Raw genomic sequence first — 20,272 nt, 5'->3', positions numbered from 1 at the left:
GAGGTGGGAGGGGCTTTTAACCTCTTGTGGACTGCTCGGAGATTTAGTTTTCGTGGCATTAGCTGCATGATTTACAGCTGTTAGCCAGCCTGAGCACATGTGGGGGTTTCCTGGTTGCTAGGGAATTCTCACATGTATTCATGCTATCTAACAACCGCAAATCATGCAGCTGCGGTGACGAAAACTAAATCTCCGAGCACTCATAAATACTCGGAGACCACCCGAGCGTGCTCAGGAAAACCCGAGCAACTAGTATACTCGCTCATCACTACTCAGCAGTGTTATAGGCTGATCACTTCCATGCCACGTCGCATTGATGCAGTAATGGATGCTAAAGGAGCCCAGACTAAGTATTTAGTGCATTTACTGAATATACATTTCAGTAAGCCAACATCAGATTTTATAATCCTTTTTCAAGCTGGTGTTATAAAGTATTCTAATTTACTGAGATAATGACTTTGGGGTTTTCATTGGCTGTAAGCCATAATCATCAACATTAACAGAAATAAACACTTGAAATACATCACTCTGTAATGACTCTTTGTTATATGAGTTTCACTTTTTGTCTTGAGGAACTGAAATTAATGATATTCTAATTTTGTGAGAAGCACCTATTCATGAATAAACTGTAAACATAGAAGCGACAGACTTACATTTCATCATAGACCCATGTCCACATGGTGTGAAAAGCTGCACCCCGATGACGCTGTTTCACCAGTGCTTTTTCCAAGGGGCGTTGTAGGCATGTTCTTTACATAAACTGATGCAAACTCTCAAAAAACAATGAAATTCCAGGTTGTGAGGTAGCAAAACATGAAAAATGCAAGGGGGATGAATATTTTTGCAAGCCACTGTAACTAAGGAAACAGTGCAGAAAAATTGCCACAGGTGATCTGGAAGCAGTTTATCTGAAGACCGGTGCAATAGTTAGTGTCTGCGGCAACAGTGGATCATGGTGGAGGTTCCTTGCATGTTTGGGGTCTGCAATTAAGCAAATTAAGTTGGGGATTTTGTCAGGATTGATGCTGTCCGCAATGCTGAGAAATGCAGGCTGATACTTATCTCTCATAGAATACCACAAGGGAGGTGTCTGATTTTATCCAAATGTATTCAATAGTTTAAGAACCCCAAATATACAGCCAATGTCATTAACAACTATCTTCACAATGAAAAAAAGAACAAGAAGACTTGGAATTGATGAGATGGCTCCCTCAGAGACCTGATCTCAGTATCATCAAGTCTGTCTGGGTTTGCATGAGCCTACATGCACAGATGATCTGCAGTTAGTTCTCCAAGATGTTTGGAACAACATCCTTTTTTTTAATCAGATAAATTTTTATTGAAACTTAAAGTTTGTAGAATTTTCCTGAGCAAATCCAGACTACTTTAGTTTTTTTCGCTTTTTTTGTGTGGTATTTTTCGCTGATTTTTCCAGAGGTTCCCAATGCAATAATATAGCGGCAAATCCGCAAAAAAACAGCAAAATTAATGAACATGCTGTTTTTTTTTCCTCGAAAACATGGGCACAAAAATTGCGAAATTCATTAAAATTGATAGGATGCTTAGTGTAAGCATTTTCTAAGCGTTTTTGCAGCGGAAAACCGCCCAAAAATGCGAAAAAAAGTGAAAATTACGGAACGTGTGCACATAGTCTAATACTACAATATTACAGTTTACCGTGAGTTTTACACTACAATAGTACAAACAGGTGTTACTCTAATTGATCCTATCCAACCATGGCTGCCATAGTTTATGGAAGTATTCCTGTTTATTCCTCTTGGTGTAAATACTTCTCTCAAGTTGAATTATATGGTACTTTTGAGCAATAAATTCGCGTCTGGACAGGGGCTCCTTTCTAATCCAATATTTTGCAATCAACTTTCTGGCAATAAACAATCTCGCAATTGCTATTTTGGTCCAGTTGTTTGTTGTTATTTCCTTAACATACCCTAATATACATGTCAATGGGTCCCTAGGGACAAGGCACTTACACATCATTCCAATACGGCTCAACACTACGATCCAAAAGGAGGATAATCTGGGGAACAATGTCAAAGCATATGTAGTATGTCTGCCTGAGATTGCGAGCACCTTGGGCAGTGAGAGTTAGACGTCAACCCTGCCTTAAATAACATATCAGGGGTTCTATTGGAACAACATCCTTGCTGAGTACCCTGAAAAAATGTGTGTAAATTGTGCCTAGCAGAATTGATGTTTTGATGCTTTTTTGAAGGCAAGGGGTAGTAACATTTGATATTGATTTGCCTTAGATATTTACTTTGCATTTTGTTATATTAAAAATAAATATATTAACACTTCTATTTTTGAAAACATTCTTACCTTACAGCACATTTCAACACCTGCATATGTATAAACTGTGCGTTATCAGTGGCACAGAAATTGAAAAATCACAGTGAATCCCATAAATGATTGATTAAATTTTTTCATTTAAACTCAGATCCACAAATATATGTATTATTACTGTAAAAACCCAGATAAATGACACATTACTGCCTCTGAAAGTTATGCTACATAAGCAACTCTTGCTTTTTCATATCTGCAAATCCTTTGTGAAAGCAATGCTGCTAATTCCATATGAAAGATGAGCCCAAATTCATTAAAAGATGCCTGAAACTCAGCAGCTCTGCTTTCAGACAAAGGGTCAAATTATTGTGCCAAACAGCACATTGCTCTAAAAGTACTAGTTTACATTATGACTATTCTTTTATTTTACAGCTTTAAATTATGCCAAATTCTACCAAATTCAGTGAAATAAAACAGGACCGGGTTCTTTCAAATGACGACTGGAAGCAAAAATGGGAAACAAGAAATATTGGGTTTCATGAAAATGATATACACCCGTAAGTATCTAAAGCTGACTACACAGTCCATTGTTATACACACATGGACAAAATTCTTGGTACTCTTCTTTTAAAGAAAGAAAAAATCACAATGGTCACTGAAACTAAAGTAATTTTCAATTAAAATTTACTGAATATCAACTATTGAAGATCAGACGTTGCTTTTGAAAATAGTCTGGACAAAAATAATGGCACCCTTAACTTAATAATTTTGCAAAACCTTTTGAGGCAATCACTGTAAGAAAAACTTTCTGTAACAGTGAGATTTCTCCATCTGTCCATGGGTTTTTTTGTACTATTCCTTGTGAGCAAACTGCTCCAGCGGTCTCAAGATTGAATGGTGCCTTCTCCAGACTGTATGTTTCAGCTCCTTCCACAGATGATCAATAGGATTTAGATCACGGTTTAGAAAAGGCCACTTCAGAATGATCCAATGCTTTGGTCTTAGCCACTCTTGGATGTTTTTAGCTGTGTGTTTTGGGTCGTTTTTCCCTTGGAGGAACTATAGCCTGTCACTTAGACCATGCTTTTCTGAGCCTGAGCAGCACGTTTCTCTCCAAAGTAGTCTTAAAAATTCATTGTACCCTGTACAGATTCAACACACCCTGTGCCAGATGCAGCAAAGTTGCCCCAAAACATAACCAAGTCTCTTCCATGTTTCACAGTAGGTACAATGTTCTTTTCTTGAAATGCTTCATTTTTACGTCTGTGAACATAGAGCTGATGTGACTTGCCAAAAATCTCTAGTTTTGTCTCATTTGTCCACAAGACGTTCTCTTAGCTTTGCAGCTTGTCAATATGCATTTTGACAAAATCCAGTCTCCTTTTTTAAGGTTTGCTTTCAACAGTGGTTTCTTCATCGGTCGTCTTCTATATAGTCCACTTTGGCTAAAACAGCGAGTGATGTGTCAATGTGACTCTTGATGTACCTTGGAGCTCACCTCTAATCTCTTTGGATGTTGTCCTGAGCTTTTTCGTATTATCTGTGTCTTCAATTTGTCATCTTTTTCCCTCTTGTAGCCCCGTCCAGGGAGGTTGACTACAGTCCAATAGATTTTAAACTTCTAAATAATATGTGCAGCTGTAGTAACAGGAACATCAAGTTGTTTGGAGATGGTCTGATAGCCTTTACTTTTAACATGTTTGTCATTTTCTTTATAATCTCCTGAGACAACGGTCCTCTTGGCTTTCTTGGTCTGTGTTCAGTGTGATACACATTATGATACCAAACAGCACTGATTACTTTTCGCATATGCTGACTCACTGATTACAAATCTGTAGACATCTGTGATAATTACAAAATACACCTTAGTTAATCATGTCACTATGGACAATTTATTTTCAATCTTTTCTAGGAATACCATCAATTTTATCCAGGCCTGTTTCATTAGTTTTTGGTTTTTTTTAACTATAATTCAAAAGCAATGTCTGATTTTCATTAGCTGATATTTAGTAAATGTAAATTGAATATTAGTTTTGTCCGTTTCAAGCTATATAATTGCCCATTGGTTTTTTTATTAGTTTTCCAGAAGGGTACCAATAATTTTGTCCCTGTGCGTAACTTTACGCCACAATGAATGTAGTAATCACCCTGCATGATTTTGGTTCACCCTTAACCCCTTTCTGACGTTTGGTGTAATAGTACACCCATGATGGAATTCCCCATTTGGAATTCGCAGCCGGAGCCCACATCTTTTCTGGCACATGTCCGCTGTTTTGAGCAACTGACATGAGCATCTAACAGCTCTGGGTGGAATAGCGATCCACTCGAGGCTGTCAACCTGTTAAATGCCGCTGTCAATTTCTGACAGCGGCATTTAACTCACGTTTAACAGAAGATCGTGGGTCACCGATGGGTCAGCTTGACAACCCGAGGTCGTCTCCAGCAGACCTCTATGGTTGTCATAGCCAGTTTGCTATGAGCGTCACCCGGTGGTCAGCGCTCATAGCAAGTGAGCATTTCTGCTACACACATCTGATCGCCTGTGTGTAGCAGAGGCATACAGCTGTAGGTTCTAGTCTCCCATAGAGACTATTGAAGCATGTAAAAAAAAAGTTTTTTAAAAAATATAAAAGTTAAAATCGCCCTTCTTTCGTCCCATTCAAAATGAAACAAAAAAAAAATCAAGTATACACATATTTGGTATCACCGCATTCAGAATTGCCTGATCTAGTAATGTATAAAAAAAGAATTAACCCAATTGCTAAACAGCATAACAAGAAATAAATTCAAACTGCCAGAATTTTTTGGTCACCGCTACATTACAATAAAATGCAATAACGGGCAATCAAAAGAACTTATCTGCACCAAAATGGTATCAATTATTAATAAAAATGTCAGCTCGACGCACAAAAAATAAGCCCTCACCCAGCCCCAGATCATAAAAAATGGAGACGCTGCAAGTCTCGGAAAATGGCGCTTTTTTTTTTTTTTTTTTTTACCAAAGTTTGGATTTTTTTCCACCACTTAAATAAAAAAGAACCTATACATATTTGGTATCTATGAACTGGTAATGACCTGGAGAATCATAATGGCAGGTCAGTTTTAGCATTTAAAGGGAACCTGTCACCCCCAAAATCGAAGGTGAGCTAAGCCCACCAGCATCAGGGGCTTATCTACAGCATTCTGTAATGCTGTAGATAAGCCCCGATGTATCCTGAAAGAGGACAAAAAGAGGTTAGTTTATACTCACCCAGGGGCGGTCCCGGTCCGGTTCTGGTCCGATGGGCGTCGTGGTCCGGGGCCTCCCATCTTCTTACGATGACGCCCTCTTCTTGTCTTCACGCTGCAGCTCCAGCGCAGACGTACTTTGTCTGCCCTGTTGAGGGCAGAGCAAAGTACTGCAGTGCGCAGTACACTCCCCATAGTCCTACCTATAGTGTAATACACTCCCCATAGTCCTCCACATAGTATAATACACTCCCTATGGTTCTCCATATCGTATAATACACTATATAGTATAATACACTTCCCATAGTCCTTCATATAGTATAATACTCTCCCCGTAGTTCTCCACATAGTATAATACACTCCCCATAGTCCTCCATATAGTATATTACACCTCCCATAGTTGTCCATATAGTATAATGCACACTCCACAGTCCTCCATGCAGCATAATGCACCCCATAGTCTCCCATATAGTATAATGCATCCCATTGTCCTGAATATAAAATAATTCATCCCATAGTCCTCCATGTTGTATAATACACCCCCCCGTAGTCCTCCATATAGTACAGTGCATTCCCTGTAGTCCTCCATACTGTATAATTCACTCCCCATAGTCTTCCATACAGTATAATGCAGCCCCCATATAGTTCACATAGTATAATGCACTCCCCATAGTCATTGATAGAGTACAATGCAGCCCAGTAGAGTATACAATGCCTACAAGTAGTATTCAACCCCCTGCAGATTTAGCAGGTTTAATAAGATGCAAATAAGTTAGAGACTTCAAACAAGAGTAGGATTTATTAACAGATGCATAAATCTTACAAACCAAAAAGTTTTGTTGCTCAGTTAAATTTTTATAAATTTTAAACATAAAAGTGTGGGTCAATTATTATTCAACCCCTAGGTTTAATATTTTGTGGAATAACCTTTGTTTGCAATTACAGCTAATAATCGTCTTTTATAAGACCTGATCAGGCCGGCACAGGTCTCTGGAGTTATCTTGGCCCACTCCTCCATGCAGATCTTCTCCAAGTTATCTAGGTTCTTTGGGTGTCTCATGTGGACTTTAATCTTGAGCTCCTTCCACAAGTTTTCAATTGGGTTAAGGTCAGGAGACTGACTAGGCCACTGCAACACCTTGATTTTTTGCCTCTTGAACCAGGCCTTGGTTTTCTTGGCTGTGTGCTTTGGGTCGTTGTCTTGTTGGAAGATGAAATGACGACCCATCTTAAGATCCTTGATGGAGGAGCGGAGGTTCTTGGCCAAAATCTCCAGGTAGGCCGTGCTATCCATCTTCCCATGGATGCGGACCAGATGGCCAGGCCCCTTGGCTGAGAAAAAGCCCCACAGCATGATGCTGCCACCACCATGCTTGACTGTAGGGATGGTATTCTTGGGGTCGTATGCAGTGCCATCCAGTCTCCAAACGTCACGTGTGTGGTTGGCACCAAATATCTCGATCTTGGTCTCATCAGACCAGAGAACCTTGAACCAGTCAGTCTCAGAGTCCTCCAAGTGATCATGAGCAAACTGTAGACGAGCCTTGACATGACGCTTTGAAAGTAAAGGTACCTTACGGGCTCGTCTGGAACGGAGACCATTGCGGTGGAGTACGTTACTTATGGTATTGACTGAAACCAATATCCCCACTGCCATGAGATCTTCCCGGAGCTCCTTCCTTGTTGTCCTTGGGTTAGCCTTGACTCTTCGGACAAGCCTGGCCTCGGCACGGGAGGAAACTTTCAAAGGCTGTCCAGGCCGTGGAAAGCTAACAGTAGTTCCATAAGCCTTCCACTTCCGGATGATGCTCCCAACAGTGGAGACAGGTAGGCCCAACTCCTTGGAAAGGGTTTTGTACCCCTTGCCAGCCTTGTGACCCTCCACGATCTTGTCTCTGATGGCCTTGGAATGCTCCTTTGTCTTTCCCATGCTAACCATGTATGAGTGCTGTTCACAAGTTTGGGGAGGGTCTTAAATAGTCAGAAAAGGCTGGAAAAAGAGATAATTAATCCAAACATGTGAAGCTCATTGTTCTTTGTGCCTGAACTACTTCTTAATACTTTAGGGAACCAAACAGAATTCTGGTGGGTTGAGGGGTTGAATAATAAATGACCCTCGGGAAAAAATTTCCACAATTTAAAAAAAAAAATAAACAAAGAAATAACATTCTTTTTTGCTGCAGTGCATTTCACACTTCCAGGCTGATCTACAGTCCAAATGTCACAATGCCAAGTTAATTCCAAATGTGTAAACCTGCTAAATCTGCAGGGGGTTGAATACTACTTGTAGGCACTGTATGTAGTATAATTCAACCCCATAAAGTATAATGCACCCCATAGTCTTGCAGTTTTATGGCTACCACATACCGTATATATACTTGAGAATAAGCTGACCCAAGTATAAGCCGAGACACCTAATTTTACCACAATAACTGGGAAAACTTATTGACTCAAGTATAAGCCGGGTATGCACTGCGTCCTCATCCCCATCCTGGTCTGCATGGCTCCTCATCCCCATCCGAGTCTTCATGGACCCCCTCATCCCTATCCTGGTATGCATGTCCTCCACATCCCTATCCTGGTATGAATGGCCACCTCACCCCTATCCATGTATGCATGGCTCCTCACCCCTATCCATGTATGCCTGGCTCCTCATCCCTATTCTTGTACGCATGGCTCTTCATCCTTATCCTGGTATGCATTGCTCTTCATCCCTATCCTGTATGCAAGGCTTTTCATCCCTGTCCTGGTATGCATGGTTCTTCATCCCTATCCTGGTCTGCATGGGCCCTCTCATCCCTATCCTGGTATGCATGGCCTCCTCATCACTATCCTGGTATGCATGTCCTCCTCATCCCTATCCTGGTATGCTTGGCCACCTCATCCCTATCCTTGTATGCATGGCTCCTCACCCCTATCCATGTATACATGGCTTCTCATCCCTATTCTTGTACGCATGGATCTTCATCCTTATCCTAGTATGCATGGCTCTTCATCCCTATCCTGGTATGCATGGCTTTTCATCCCTGTCCTGGTATGCATGGCTCTTCATCCCTATCCTGGTCTGCATGGGCCCTCTCATCCCTATCCTGGTATGCATGGCCTCCTCATAACTATCCTGGTATGCATGTCCTCCTCATCCCTATCCTGGTATGCTTGGCCACCTCATCCCTATCCTTGTATGCATGGCTCCTCACCCCTATCCATGTATACATGGCTTCGCATCCCTATTCTTGTACGCATGGCTTTTCATCCCTGTCCTGGTATGCATGGCTCTTCATCCCTATCCTGGTCTGCATGGGCCCTTTCATCCCTATCCTGGTATGCATGGTCTCCTCATCACTATCCTGGTATGCATGTCCTCCTCATCCCTATCCTGGTATGCATGGCCACCTCATCCCTATCCTTGTATGCATGGCCACCTCATCCCTATCCTTGTATGCATGGCTCCTCATCCCTATCCTTGTATTCTTAGCTCCTCACCCCATCCGTGTATGCACGGCTCCTCATCCCTATTCTTGTACGCATGGCTCTTCATCCTTATCCTAGTATGCATGGCTCTTCATCCCTATCCTGGTATGCATGGCTCTTCATCCCTATCCTGGTATGCATGGCTCTTCATCCTTATCCTGGTATGCATGGCTCTTCATCCCTATCCTGGTATGCATGGCTTTTCATCCCTGTCCTGGTATGCATGGCTCCTCATCCCTATCCTGGTATGTATGGCTCTTCATCCCTATCCTGGTATGCATGGCTTTTCATCCTTATCCTGGCATGCATGGCCCCCATCAGAAAAAAATAAAAAAAAAAATTCCTACTTGCCATTCCTGCGCTCTCTCACAGTGTCTTGTTTTGGTGCCAGCAGTGACGGCTCCCAGGCGATCACGTTTGCATGCTACTTATGGGAATGAATATTACCCTCCACACCTATGGCATCTTCTGGGACCCTCACCTGAGTATAAGCAAGGGGGCCTTTTTCAGCACAAAAAAAAAGTGCTGAAAAACTCTGCTTATACTCGAGTATATACGGTACTCACTGAAAAAAAAAATACGGTGCTCACCTCTCCCCTTTGCCCCGCTGCTCCCGTCTCCTTAGCAACTCCACTGTTCAACACAGCGTGGGGCGCGATTAAGTGATGTCATCACGCCTGCTGAATCGGACGCAGAGGTAGAATGAAGTGAGAGGGGAGCGTCACCTGATGCTCTCTCCTCCATCATTGCTTTCAACTTTATAGGCATCTACGAATGCAGAGAGGAGTAGTTCTGGCGCCGGGCCTCCTTGGCTCACGGACCCCTTAGCGACTTTGTGGTGTGTCACGCCACTGGCTGTGGGCCCTCGGGGTAGTGTGGGCCCTAGGCAAATGCCTAGTTTGCTTGCCCCTAATGCCAGCGCTGCCTGCTATGTACTGTGTATTGATAAGTAGGATATTCGTTGTTCACTCAATTGATGCAAGCAAACAGTTTATTGAATAGAGTGAACCGCAATGATAAGTTTAACAGTGCACCAGGTACTGTATAGTGCCCTATAAAGTAAGTACCCTCCACCCAGTGACTGTTTGGAAAGGTTTCTCAATCCGAAATGTCACAATGTTCCCACCCAATGAGCATTATCATTGCTGTGCACGGTCATCCATAAACTGCTTGCATCAACTGAGTGTGCAGTGGATATTATACTTATCATTACTTGGGATTCCACTGCCGTTCCATTTGCAACTCGCTTTCAACAAGTGTATGCACAGTGTATTTTATACTATGTACCTTGCAATGGCTGTGTCGGACCATGCGGGGAACAGGGTAGGCACATACCACAATTTCTGGCCACGGAAGGAAGCGAAATAGAGTATAAAGACATTACAGCATGGGATCACAGTTGATTCTTTGAGGTAAAACATTGTTTTTAAACAGGCAATGAAATGTTTTATCTCACAGAAAGCAGCAGATGTTACCCAATGCTGTCCAGTTTGTATATTCTTTTGTCTCCTCCCTTGTCCAGGAGATGTGGTATTATCAGACCATGTTCCTGTACGGTCAGACACACCCATTACATTATTGTAACACATCCAATTGTGGAACTTATTTTTATTCCAAAATCTAGTGATTAAAATACCCCTTTAATGATCAGTATGCCAAAAAACATTACATACAGTGCCTTGCGAAAGTATTCGGCCCCCTGGAACTTTAAAACCTTTTCCCACATATCGTGCTTCAAACATAAAGATACCAAATGTAAATTTTTGGTGAAGAATGAACAAGTGGAACACAATTGTGAAGTTGATCGAAATTTATTGGTTATTTTAAATTTTTTTGGAAATTCAAAAACTGAAAAGTGGGGCGTGCAATATTATTTGGCCCCTTTACTTTCAGTGCAGCAAACTCACTCCAGAAGTTCATTGTGGATCTCTGAATGATCCAATGTTGTCCTAAATGCCTAATGATGATAAATATAATCCACCTCTGTGTAATCAAGTCTCCGTATAAATGCACCTGCTCTGTGATAGTCTCGGGGTTCTGTTTAAAGCACAGAGAGCATCATGAAGACCAAGGAACACAACAGGCAGGTCCGTGATACTGTTGTGGAGAAGTTTAAAGCCGGATTTGGATACAAAATAATTTCCAGAACTTTAAACATCCCAAGGAGCACTGTGCAAGCGATCATATTGAAATGGCCGCATCTCAAAACTTTCATCTCAAACAAGGGGAAGACTGATCAGAGATGCAGCAAAGAGGCCCATTATGATGCTGGATGAACTGCAGAGATCTACAGCTGAGGTGGGACAGTCTGTCCATAGGACAACAATCGGTCGTACACAAATCTGGCCTTTATGGAAGAGTGGCAAGAAGAATGCCGTTTCTCAAAGATAGCCATAAAAAGTGTTGTTTAAAGTTTGAAACAAGCCACCTGGGGGACACACCAAACATGTGGAAGAAGGTGCTCTGGTCAGATGAAACCAAAATCGAACTTTTTGGCAACAATGGCAAACGATATGTTTGGCGTAAAGGCAACCACTCATCACCCTGAACACACCATTCCCACTGTCAAATGTGATGGCAGCATCATGGTGTGGCCTGCTTTTCTTCAACAGGGAAGATGGATGGAGCCAAATACAGGACCATTCTTGAAGAAAACCTATTTGAGTCTGCAAAAGACCTGAGACTGGGACGGAGATTTGTCTTCCAACAAGACAATGATCCCAAACATAAAGCAAAATCTACAATGGAATGGTTCACAAATAAACGTATCCAGGTGTTAGAATGGCCAAGTCAAAGTCCAGACCTCAGTCCAATCGAGAATCTGTGGAAAGAGCTGAAAACTGCTGTTCACAAACGAGCTCCATCAAACCTCAATGCGCTCGAGCTGCTTGCCAAGGAAGAATGGGCAAGAATTTCAGTCTCTCGATGTACAAAATTGATAGAGACATACCTCAAGCGACTTGCAGCTGTATTCGCTGTATGGTGCTATATAAATAAATAATAATAATAGTAATTCGCAGCAAAAGTTGGCGCAACAAAGTTAAAGGGGCCGAATAATATTGCACGCCCCACTTTCAGTTTTTGAATTTTCACAAAAATTGAAAATAACCAATAAATTTTGTTCAATTTCACAATTGTGATCCACTTGTTGTTGATTATTCACTAAAAATTTACGTTTGGTATCTTTATGTTTGAAGCATGATATGTGGGAAAAGGTTGAAAAGTTCCAGGGAGCCGAATACTTTTGCAAGGCACTGTAATTTTGAAAAGCTTTTTGCATTTCTGAAACTCTCCTATTCACTTATAATTAATTGTCATTTTTTTCTACCCAGGTTGCTGGCAGAGTTCCTGAAAGAAATGCAGGATGGCAGGACAAAGCTGAACATCTTTTTCCCTCTCTGTGGCAAGGCGGTGGATATGAAATGGTACATGCAGGTTGAGCTCTCATAATAGTGAGGAATTGAATGAAACAATGTTCTAAATTCTTTTAATGACTAGAAATAATTGATTACATTTTATCCTAGGCTCGCTGATATGGGTCATAACGTGGTTGGGGTTGATGTCTGTGAAATGGCACTCAAGGAGTTTTTTGTTGAACATAATATCCCTTATGCTGAAGAACCTGTAACTGGGATTCCTGGAGCTAAAGTATTTAGGGTTAGTGACCTTCTTTTTGTCAAGTAAGGCTGTGTTTACATGTAGATTTTGTCCCTTACCCCAGTAGAAATCTCCCAGCGCATATGTTAAAACTATGGTTTGGATGTATGCATCTATTTTCCATAGTAATAAAAACACGAACTAGTTCAAAGTCAGGTATACTATAGCATGTCACTTATGCATATACCAAAAGATGTTATTCTGATGTATGTCTGGTATACCGATGAAACGGGCACCACCCACCAGTATTAAATAGGGGTGTAGTAAATATTCATCAAAGCACACATAGACACCAAACACTGAAAAGGCATCAAAACCAGTTATGCACACGGCCATGTAAATAAAATGATATATAATTTTTACCTGACGTTCATTTAAGTTCAAGGCATAAATTATATACTACACTACTGTAGATAAGTACTGGTGTACTATATCAACATTTCCCCAAAAACAAGGGGTTGAATGAGTGTTACATATTTTTCATCTTCCCTTGTTCAGGTGGGTCCTCCTCATACTTACATACCGTATATACTCGTGTATAAGCCGAGTTTTTCAGTAAAATTTTTTTGTGCTGAAAATTACCTCCTCGGCTTATACACGAGTCATTGTCCCAGTTTACAGCAAGGGAGGGGGCGCGGCAAGTCACAGGAGGCAGGAGCCGGAGGCTGCGGCTAAAGCCTGTGCCCGCTGCTAAATAGAAATGAATATTCACTGCACTGGCAATGAATATTCATTTCTCTTATAGCGCACACAGTTACATCCACAGCTGCCGGCTTCCAGTATAAAAAAAAAAGACATCCTACTTACCTTCCCTGCACGCCCTTGCAGCATCTCGTTCCTGCTTCCTGCAATCACCACTCATTAAGGGAATGAATGCCTATGGGAGTGGAGAGGTGAATATTCATTATCTTAATGAGCAGTGACACTTGATCACTCGGACGCAGGAGCTGCTGGAAGCCGGAACGAGATGCTGTGAGGTCGCGCAGGGAAAGTAAGTAGGATATATATTTTTCTATGCTTATCTCATGGGGGCCATACATACAAGTATGGAGATAAGGAGCCATGCAGACAAGGATGGGGATGAGGAACCATGCATACCAGAATAGGGATTAGGGGACAATGCATACCTGGCTTATACGCGAGTCAAAAAATTTTCCCAGTTTTTCGAGGCAAAATTAGGTGCCTCGGCTTATACTCGGGTCCACTTATACACAAGCATAAATACGTTAAGTATTTTCTGACATTATCTCTTGTGCACTGTGTCCTGATGCTCATTTAAAGCTAGTATTTGAATTGTTATACTGATAAACATTGTACTTTATTAGCGGCTTTGCTTTTATTTTATATTTATCTATGTTCACACTTGGACTTTTAATTGATTTATATTGGTTACTCCTGCATTAGCACTTTATATACAACCAAATCATTGTAACGCTGAACTGTTAATGTCCCTGGAATGAAGAGTACAGGGATCCAGCTACTGAATATTATGCCATCCCACACCATAATCCCAGGAGTAGGACCCTCATTAGAGATGGGCGAACACCTGGATGTTTGGATTCGGCTGAACAGTTACAAAAAGTTCGGGTACCAGAACACTATGCTGCAAATACTGCTTCTGATCAACGGCAGGAGCAGCTCATGGGAGTATTCATAAGCCGGCACCTGCGCTGTAAATTAATAATTTAAAAAAAAAAAAGGCGTGGGTTCCCCTGTATTTTTTTGTTAACCAGCCAGACAAAACTCACAGCTGGGGGCTGCAACACTCAGCCGTCAACTTGAGCAAGGCTCGTTATCAAGCATAGAGGGGTCCCCGTGCCGTATTTTTTAAATTATTTACATAAATAATTTAAAAAAAACACTGAGGGTCCCCCCTCATTTTTTACATCCAGCCTTACTAAAGCAGACAGCTGGGAGCTGGTATTCTCAGGCTGGTAAGGGACCATGGATATTGCCATCTCCAACCTAAAAATAGTAGCCCGCAGTCGCCCAGAAAAGGCGCATCTATTAGATGCGCCAATTCTGGCGCTTTGCCCGACTCTTTTCCTCTTGCCCTGTAGCAGTGGCAAGTGGGGTTCATATTTGTGGGGTTGATCTAACCTTTTGTATTGTCAGGTGACAATCAAGCCCACGGATTACTAATGGAGATGTGAAGGGAAGACACCTATCCATTACTAATCCTATAGTTATATGGTAAATACGCACAAACTCAGAATAAAGTATTTTATTTGACATAAAACAAAACACACTTTTCCATTTTTACGCCTAATCCCACTGAATCCCTCGTCTCCTGTAATAAAACAAAAAAAAACAACAACAATATCCCTCACCTGTCTGTCGTTCTGTCCCATGCCGTAATCCATGTCTGGGGGATAAACCGTTTTCAACCTGAACGGTGACAATATGCAACCATCCAGGCTGAGAAAAATAGTATAATCTAACGTCTTTTTCTCCTCTTTCAGGTAACATCGGGGGCTTATCTACAGCATTACAGAATGCTGTAGATAAGCCCCTGATGACGGTGAGCTTTCCTCACCATCGATTTTGGGGGTGACAGGTTCCCTTTACCAGTACGATGATCACTCTTAAGTAATGTTTGCATCCATTGACCAAGGCATTGCACTATTTGATGCTTTTCGGCAGCAGAGAGATCCTTTTTCTTTCCCATGTTACTTGAAAACTGTGGCCTGCTTAATAATGTAGAACATCATTTTTAAGTAGTTATCCATTAATTAGAATCACCTGGAAAACTAATTATCACAGGTGTTTAAGATTGATTTCAGTGATCCATTGAGCCCCGAGACACAATACCATCCATGAGTTTATTTGAAAAACAAAACAATTAAATCTTTGACATTTAAATCCAATTTGCATAATAATTTGGAACACGTTGTATATATTTTTTTTATTAAATAGGGAAAAAGTTTACACTAAACACACACACGTTCACAGACACACAACTGAATAAAATTTGCTCTCACCTAGCCAAATCAGTTCTCATGCTTCGCACTGGCGAGGGCCAACAGCCCGAAACACCGTGTCTGCGAATTGAGATACTGATTTGGCTTTTATCCTAAGTCATATTGCACGACTCGTTAAAGGGTTGATTGTGACTTGTAGGATCGCTACTTCCAACAGGTGGCGCTATAGAGTTTAAGTCCTCTTTTTCTCAGAAGAGGCAATTTGAATACTACACACACACAAACATTGCATACCTGAAAAAATGTCGCCCACGCGTCCCAAACAGCGTCGGACTGTGGTGTCTGGGGCCCACCAGAGGAATGGACTCTAGGGGCCCACCCTACAGCTATATGCAAATATCTGTCATTATAGTGGAGCATCGGCCGTAAAACACCGGCGGCTGCTGCACATCTACCGTGTACCTCAATAACTGGGATGTATAATTACGGTAGTTTACATTAATGGGGTTCTTGGTTAAAACAAGTTATCACTAATCCATGGCCTCCACAGGATAGGTGATCGCTTAGATCCGACCATTAGAAACTGCACCGATCGGAAGAATGGGGAAGTTTTATCCCTGACAGGACACTTTTATCACTATTTTAAAATGCAGCGGCAGGTGGGATTTCTGACCGCAGCTCCATTCACTCTCTTTGGGGCTTCCAGAAAAAAACAAGTGCAGCCACTAAGGGAATGAATGGATCAGTGATCTAGTCAGACATGCCACTCCAGTCTAATGGGGATAAAAAGTTCCACATTTTGCTGAGTGGGTCCAAGCAGTCAGACCCCCACCAATCAATACGTTATCACTTATCCTGTGGAGAGGTGATTACTTTTTTTCCACAGGAAACCCCTGTAAGTGCATCTCCGCCGCTGTGTACAAAGCATTACAACTCTAATGGAAATAAAGAATCTTCTCCTAATTAATATCAGAGAGAACAAATGACCGCCATACACAACACAATCCACTCTACCAAGACCAATAATACCACATACAGGAAGAAATACCACCACACCATGACCAGACCACATAGTGACCGAATAATACTACATACAAGGGACAAATACCACCGCACCATGTCAAGACCACATATTATCACCACTTGGTGACCAAATAGCACATACAAGGGACAAATACCACAACACCATTTCCAGACCACATATTACCACCACTTGGTGACCAAATAGCACATACAAGGGACAAATACCACAACACCATTTCCAGACCACATATTACCACCACTTGGTGACCAAATAGCACATACAAGGGATAAATACCACAACACCATTTCCAGACCACATATTACCACCACATAGTGACTGAATACTACAATACTGATCAGAAATAAAAAAAAAACAAACAAAACACAATACTATCACCATAAGGCTGCCGTCACACTAGCAGTATTTGGTCAGTATTTTACATCAGTATTTGTAAGCCAAAACCAGGAGTGGAACAATCAGAGGCAAAGTATAATATGAACATATGCACCACTTCTGTATTTATCACCCACTCCTGGTTTTGGCTTACAAATACTGATGTAAATTACAGACCAAATACTGAATGTGTGACGGCAGCATAAGTGACATTATACACAGGAGATCTGTACTTAGTATGCAGTGTCTGTGTAGAGGTAATACAGTTATCACTGGTGACATTATACACAGGAGCTCTGTATATAATATATAGGTAATACAGTGATCACTGGTGAGATTGTACACAGGACCTCTGTATATAGTATACAGTGTATAGTGTCAGTGTATAGGTAACACTGACTCACCAGTGACGTCTCTAGGTGAAGTCCTTCATCTTTCATCCAGCACAGACCGCCGTCACTTCATCCAGCCAGGACTCGTTTCTGCAGGAAATAACACAGTTATCTCGAGCTCCGCTTGTAGAACACATTACTTAATTTTTCACAACTTCTACATTACACCACATGAAGAAAAAAAGGCGATATAGTGTCACTCTGCACACTAACAGGACCGCCCCCCCATTTAAAACAGTGTCCTCAAAAAATATAGTTCTTACCGATAACGGTATTTCTCTGAGCCCATGACGGCACCACGGAGAGAGGGGATCCGCCCACCAAGGACAGGAAACCTACAGATAAAAAGGGCGGTACCACTCTCCCGCATCAGTTGTTTACTAGAGAACAATGGGAGACTATGGAACAGCTTATTAGTTTCAATATTACTTAACTTAATTGAGATACCGCGTGACCTATCATAAAATAAACTATGGCACTATATTAATGTGCACACCCATGAGTGAAGGGAGGGAATGTACAGGTGCCGTCATGGGCTCAGAGAAATACCGTTATCGGTAAGAACTATATTTTTCTCTGTCGCCCATGACGGCACCACGGAGAGATTTCATAGATTTGTACATTCAGGGAGGGACCACCGCTTCCAGAACCCTTTACCGAAAGTAAGGTCCGAAGAGGAGATAAGGTCCAATCTATAGTGCCTATAGAATGTGGAAGGTGATGACCAAGTAGCAGCTCTACATATCTGGTCAATCGAAGCTCCGGCCTTCTCGCCCAAGAAGCTGCCACTGCTCTCGTTGAGTGAGCCTTGACCTCCCCGGAAATAGACATTCCACTTGATGAGTATGATAGGCTGATAGCATCTGTGATCCATCTCGCCAGAGTAGCTTTGGAGGCTTTTTTCCCCTTCCAGGGATCCTGAAAGCACACAAAAAGAGAGGCATCCTCCCTATTCTCTCTGGTGGCTTCTAAGTACTACGTGAAGCATCTCCTGACATCTAGTGTATGCAATGATTCCTCCTCCCTATTTTTAGGGTTAAGACAAAAGGAGGGAAGAGATATCTCTTGAGTTCTGTGGAACCGGGATGCCACCTTCGGGAGGTATGCAGGATCTATTTTGAGAGTAACCCTATTCTCTAAAAACAGTGTATGAGGAGGGTTAGAAGGTAGTGCCTGTATGTCGCTTATTCTACGAGCAGATGAAAGGGCGACGAGCAGGGATGTTTTGAGGGATAGGAGTTTTAATGGGATATCCTCTAAGGGTTTGAAGGGCGGTTTAGACAGGGTTTTAAGGACCAAAAATAAATCCCATTGAAGGGAACTTATACTGGAAGTGGCCTCGAACTACCTGCTGCCCTGATAAACCTGGGAACCCACCGATTCATAAAGTGATGTTTTAAGGGACAGATTCCCAGAGAAACCTCTGACCGGGGTTCAAAAGGAGGTTTGGATAGGGATATAAGATCCAAGTTTAAATTCCAAGGAGGAGTAAACCGAGAGGGGATGGGTCTAGACCTGGCCAACGCTTTGATGAACCTGGATATCCCCGATACCCAGCCGGGTCGGAATTGTACAGGGCCCTTAAAGCCAAGACTTGAACTTTTAAAGTATTTGTGGCTAGCCCCTATTCCAATTCCTTGCAGAAACTCTTAGCTGTTATTGGAAACTCCCTCTTCTAACTTGGAACCTGAAAGGTGGTTCCTATATGGTCTACTCCACTCCTGGAAACATTCACAATCAATATTATGGCTAATATTCTGAGGAGATGCACCAGAGAAGTCTGGGTGACCAGCCTTTTGACCATTTCCACATATTAGGCCTCAGAGTACCGGCCCCCGACCACCTGCTCTATATTTCCACGAGGAGGGGACTTGGAGAAGCAACATGTGCCTGTTCAGACTGGATTACCCAGTCATGCACCGCGGCGTCTGCTTGCGTCATAAGGGCGCGCTCTCACCCCGCGCGTGCCACTAGCCTCCGGTCCTGGACTGTGGGAAGATCAAACCAATAACAGTTAGTACATGGATAATGGCAGAGCATTAGGATGTACACACATTACTCATCCAGGAGATCACGTCTATTCCGAATCCTTAGGTGTCTAAACCCCAAACAAGGGTTGGATATTATTGCAACTAAGGAATACACAATCCGGCAGGTAATATTTCCCAACATTACCAGAGTTGGCCTCATTAGAAACGCTGAAAGGGAAACGTGGATCATCGCTCCTATTTTACTGACATTACACACATATACATATCCTAAAAGGCAAGCTTGTCAGTGTTATCAGCCATGGAGGGAGTAACCATACTCCATGGCTAGAGAAAAACAGGATTCTTCCCACCAGAGAGGTGCTGATTCGCCACAAGGTGCCAAAGGCAGACATGCCATCCCTGGTAACCATAGTACAATAGACTTATGGGACGGGAATCTGTCTACTGGATGTTAATCAAGGAAACCAGCCTGATTGTCACATGTGGAATTGTTAAGGATTTTTTCCTTCCACCTCTTGGTATTCTCTGCTCCCAGGACAGTAGTATGTCCCTTTATAGGTTGAGAAAAACTGTTCCATACGGAAGAACTGCTAATTTACTCAGCCAATTCAAGCAAAGCTCAGCTAAGCCCTGTTGTAAAGAATGAATCAACAGAAGTTGGAACTGGGTACAAAACCACTAGGACTCTATAAGCCAAAGTTGGGGCCCAAGACAAAAATGTGAAATGGTAGATCCACGATATACCTTGTGCGTGGCTGCATAACCTAAATCAGAAGGTCTAACCCAGAGCCAAAAAAGAAAATACCAAGCCCGAAGTACTAGGAAGCACAGAGGTACTATGATACTAATGATACCCCCTAAGGCACAGGGGCACTGAAGCAATAAGATGCC

At 42.1% G+C, this 20,272-nt stretch overlaps 1 protein-coding gene across 2 annotated transcripts in view; it reads left to right on the top strand.

Moving 5' to 3' along the window:
• LOC143782474 (thiopurine S-methyltransferase-like) overlaps positions 1 to 20,272 on the top strand; it is an 81,023-nt gene that overhangs the window by 20,679 nt on the left and 40,072 nt on the right. For both annotated transcript variants that reach the window (XM_077269948.1, XM_077269949.1), the window contains exons 2-4: positions 2,737 to 2,861; positions 12,336 to 12,428; positions 12,528 to 12,660. In XM_077269948.1, the coding sequence (XP_077126063.1) occupies positions 2,746 to 2,861; positions 12,336 to 12,428; positions 12,528 to 12,660 (342 nt within the window). In that variant the 5' untranslated portion in view covers positions 2,737 to 2,745. The remainder of the gene's footprint in view (positions 1 to 2,736; positions 2,862 to 12,335; positions 12,429 to 12,527; positions 12,661 to 20,272) is intronic.

The sequence above is a fragment of the Ranitomeya variabilis genome, chromosome 6 (assembly GCF_051348905.1).
Source record: "Ranitomeya variabilis isolate aRanVar5 chromosome 6, aRanVar5.hap1, whole genome shotgun sequence".
Lineage (NCBI taxonomy): Eukaryota > Metazoa > Chordata > Amphibia > Anura > Dendrobatidae > Ranitomeya > Ranitomeya variabilis.
Note: the sequence above shows the minus strand (reverse complement) of the source record. Positions and strands in the feature narration are given on the sequence as shown.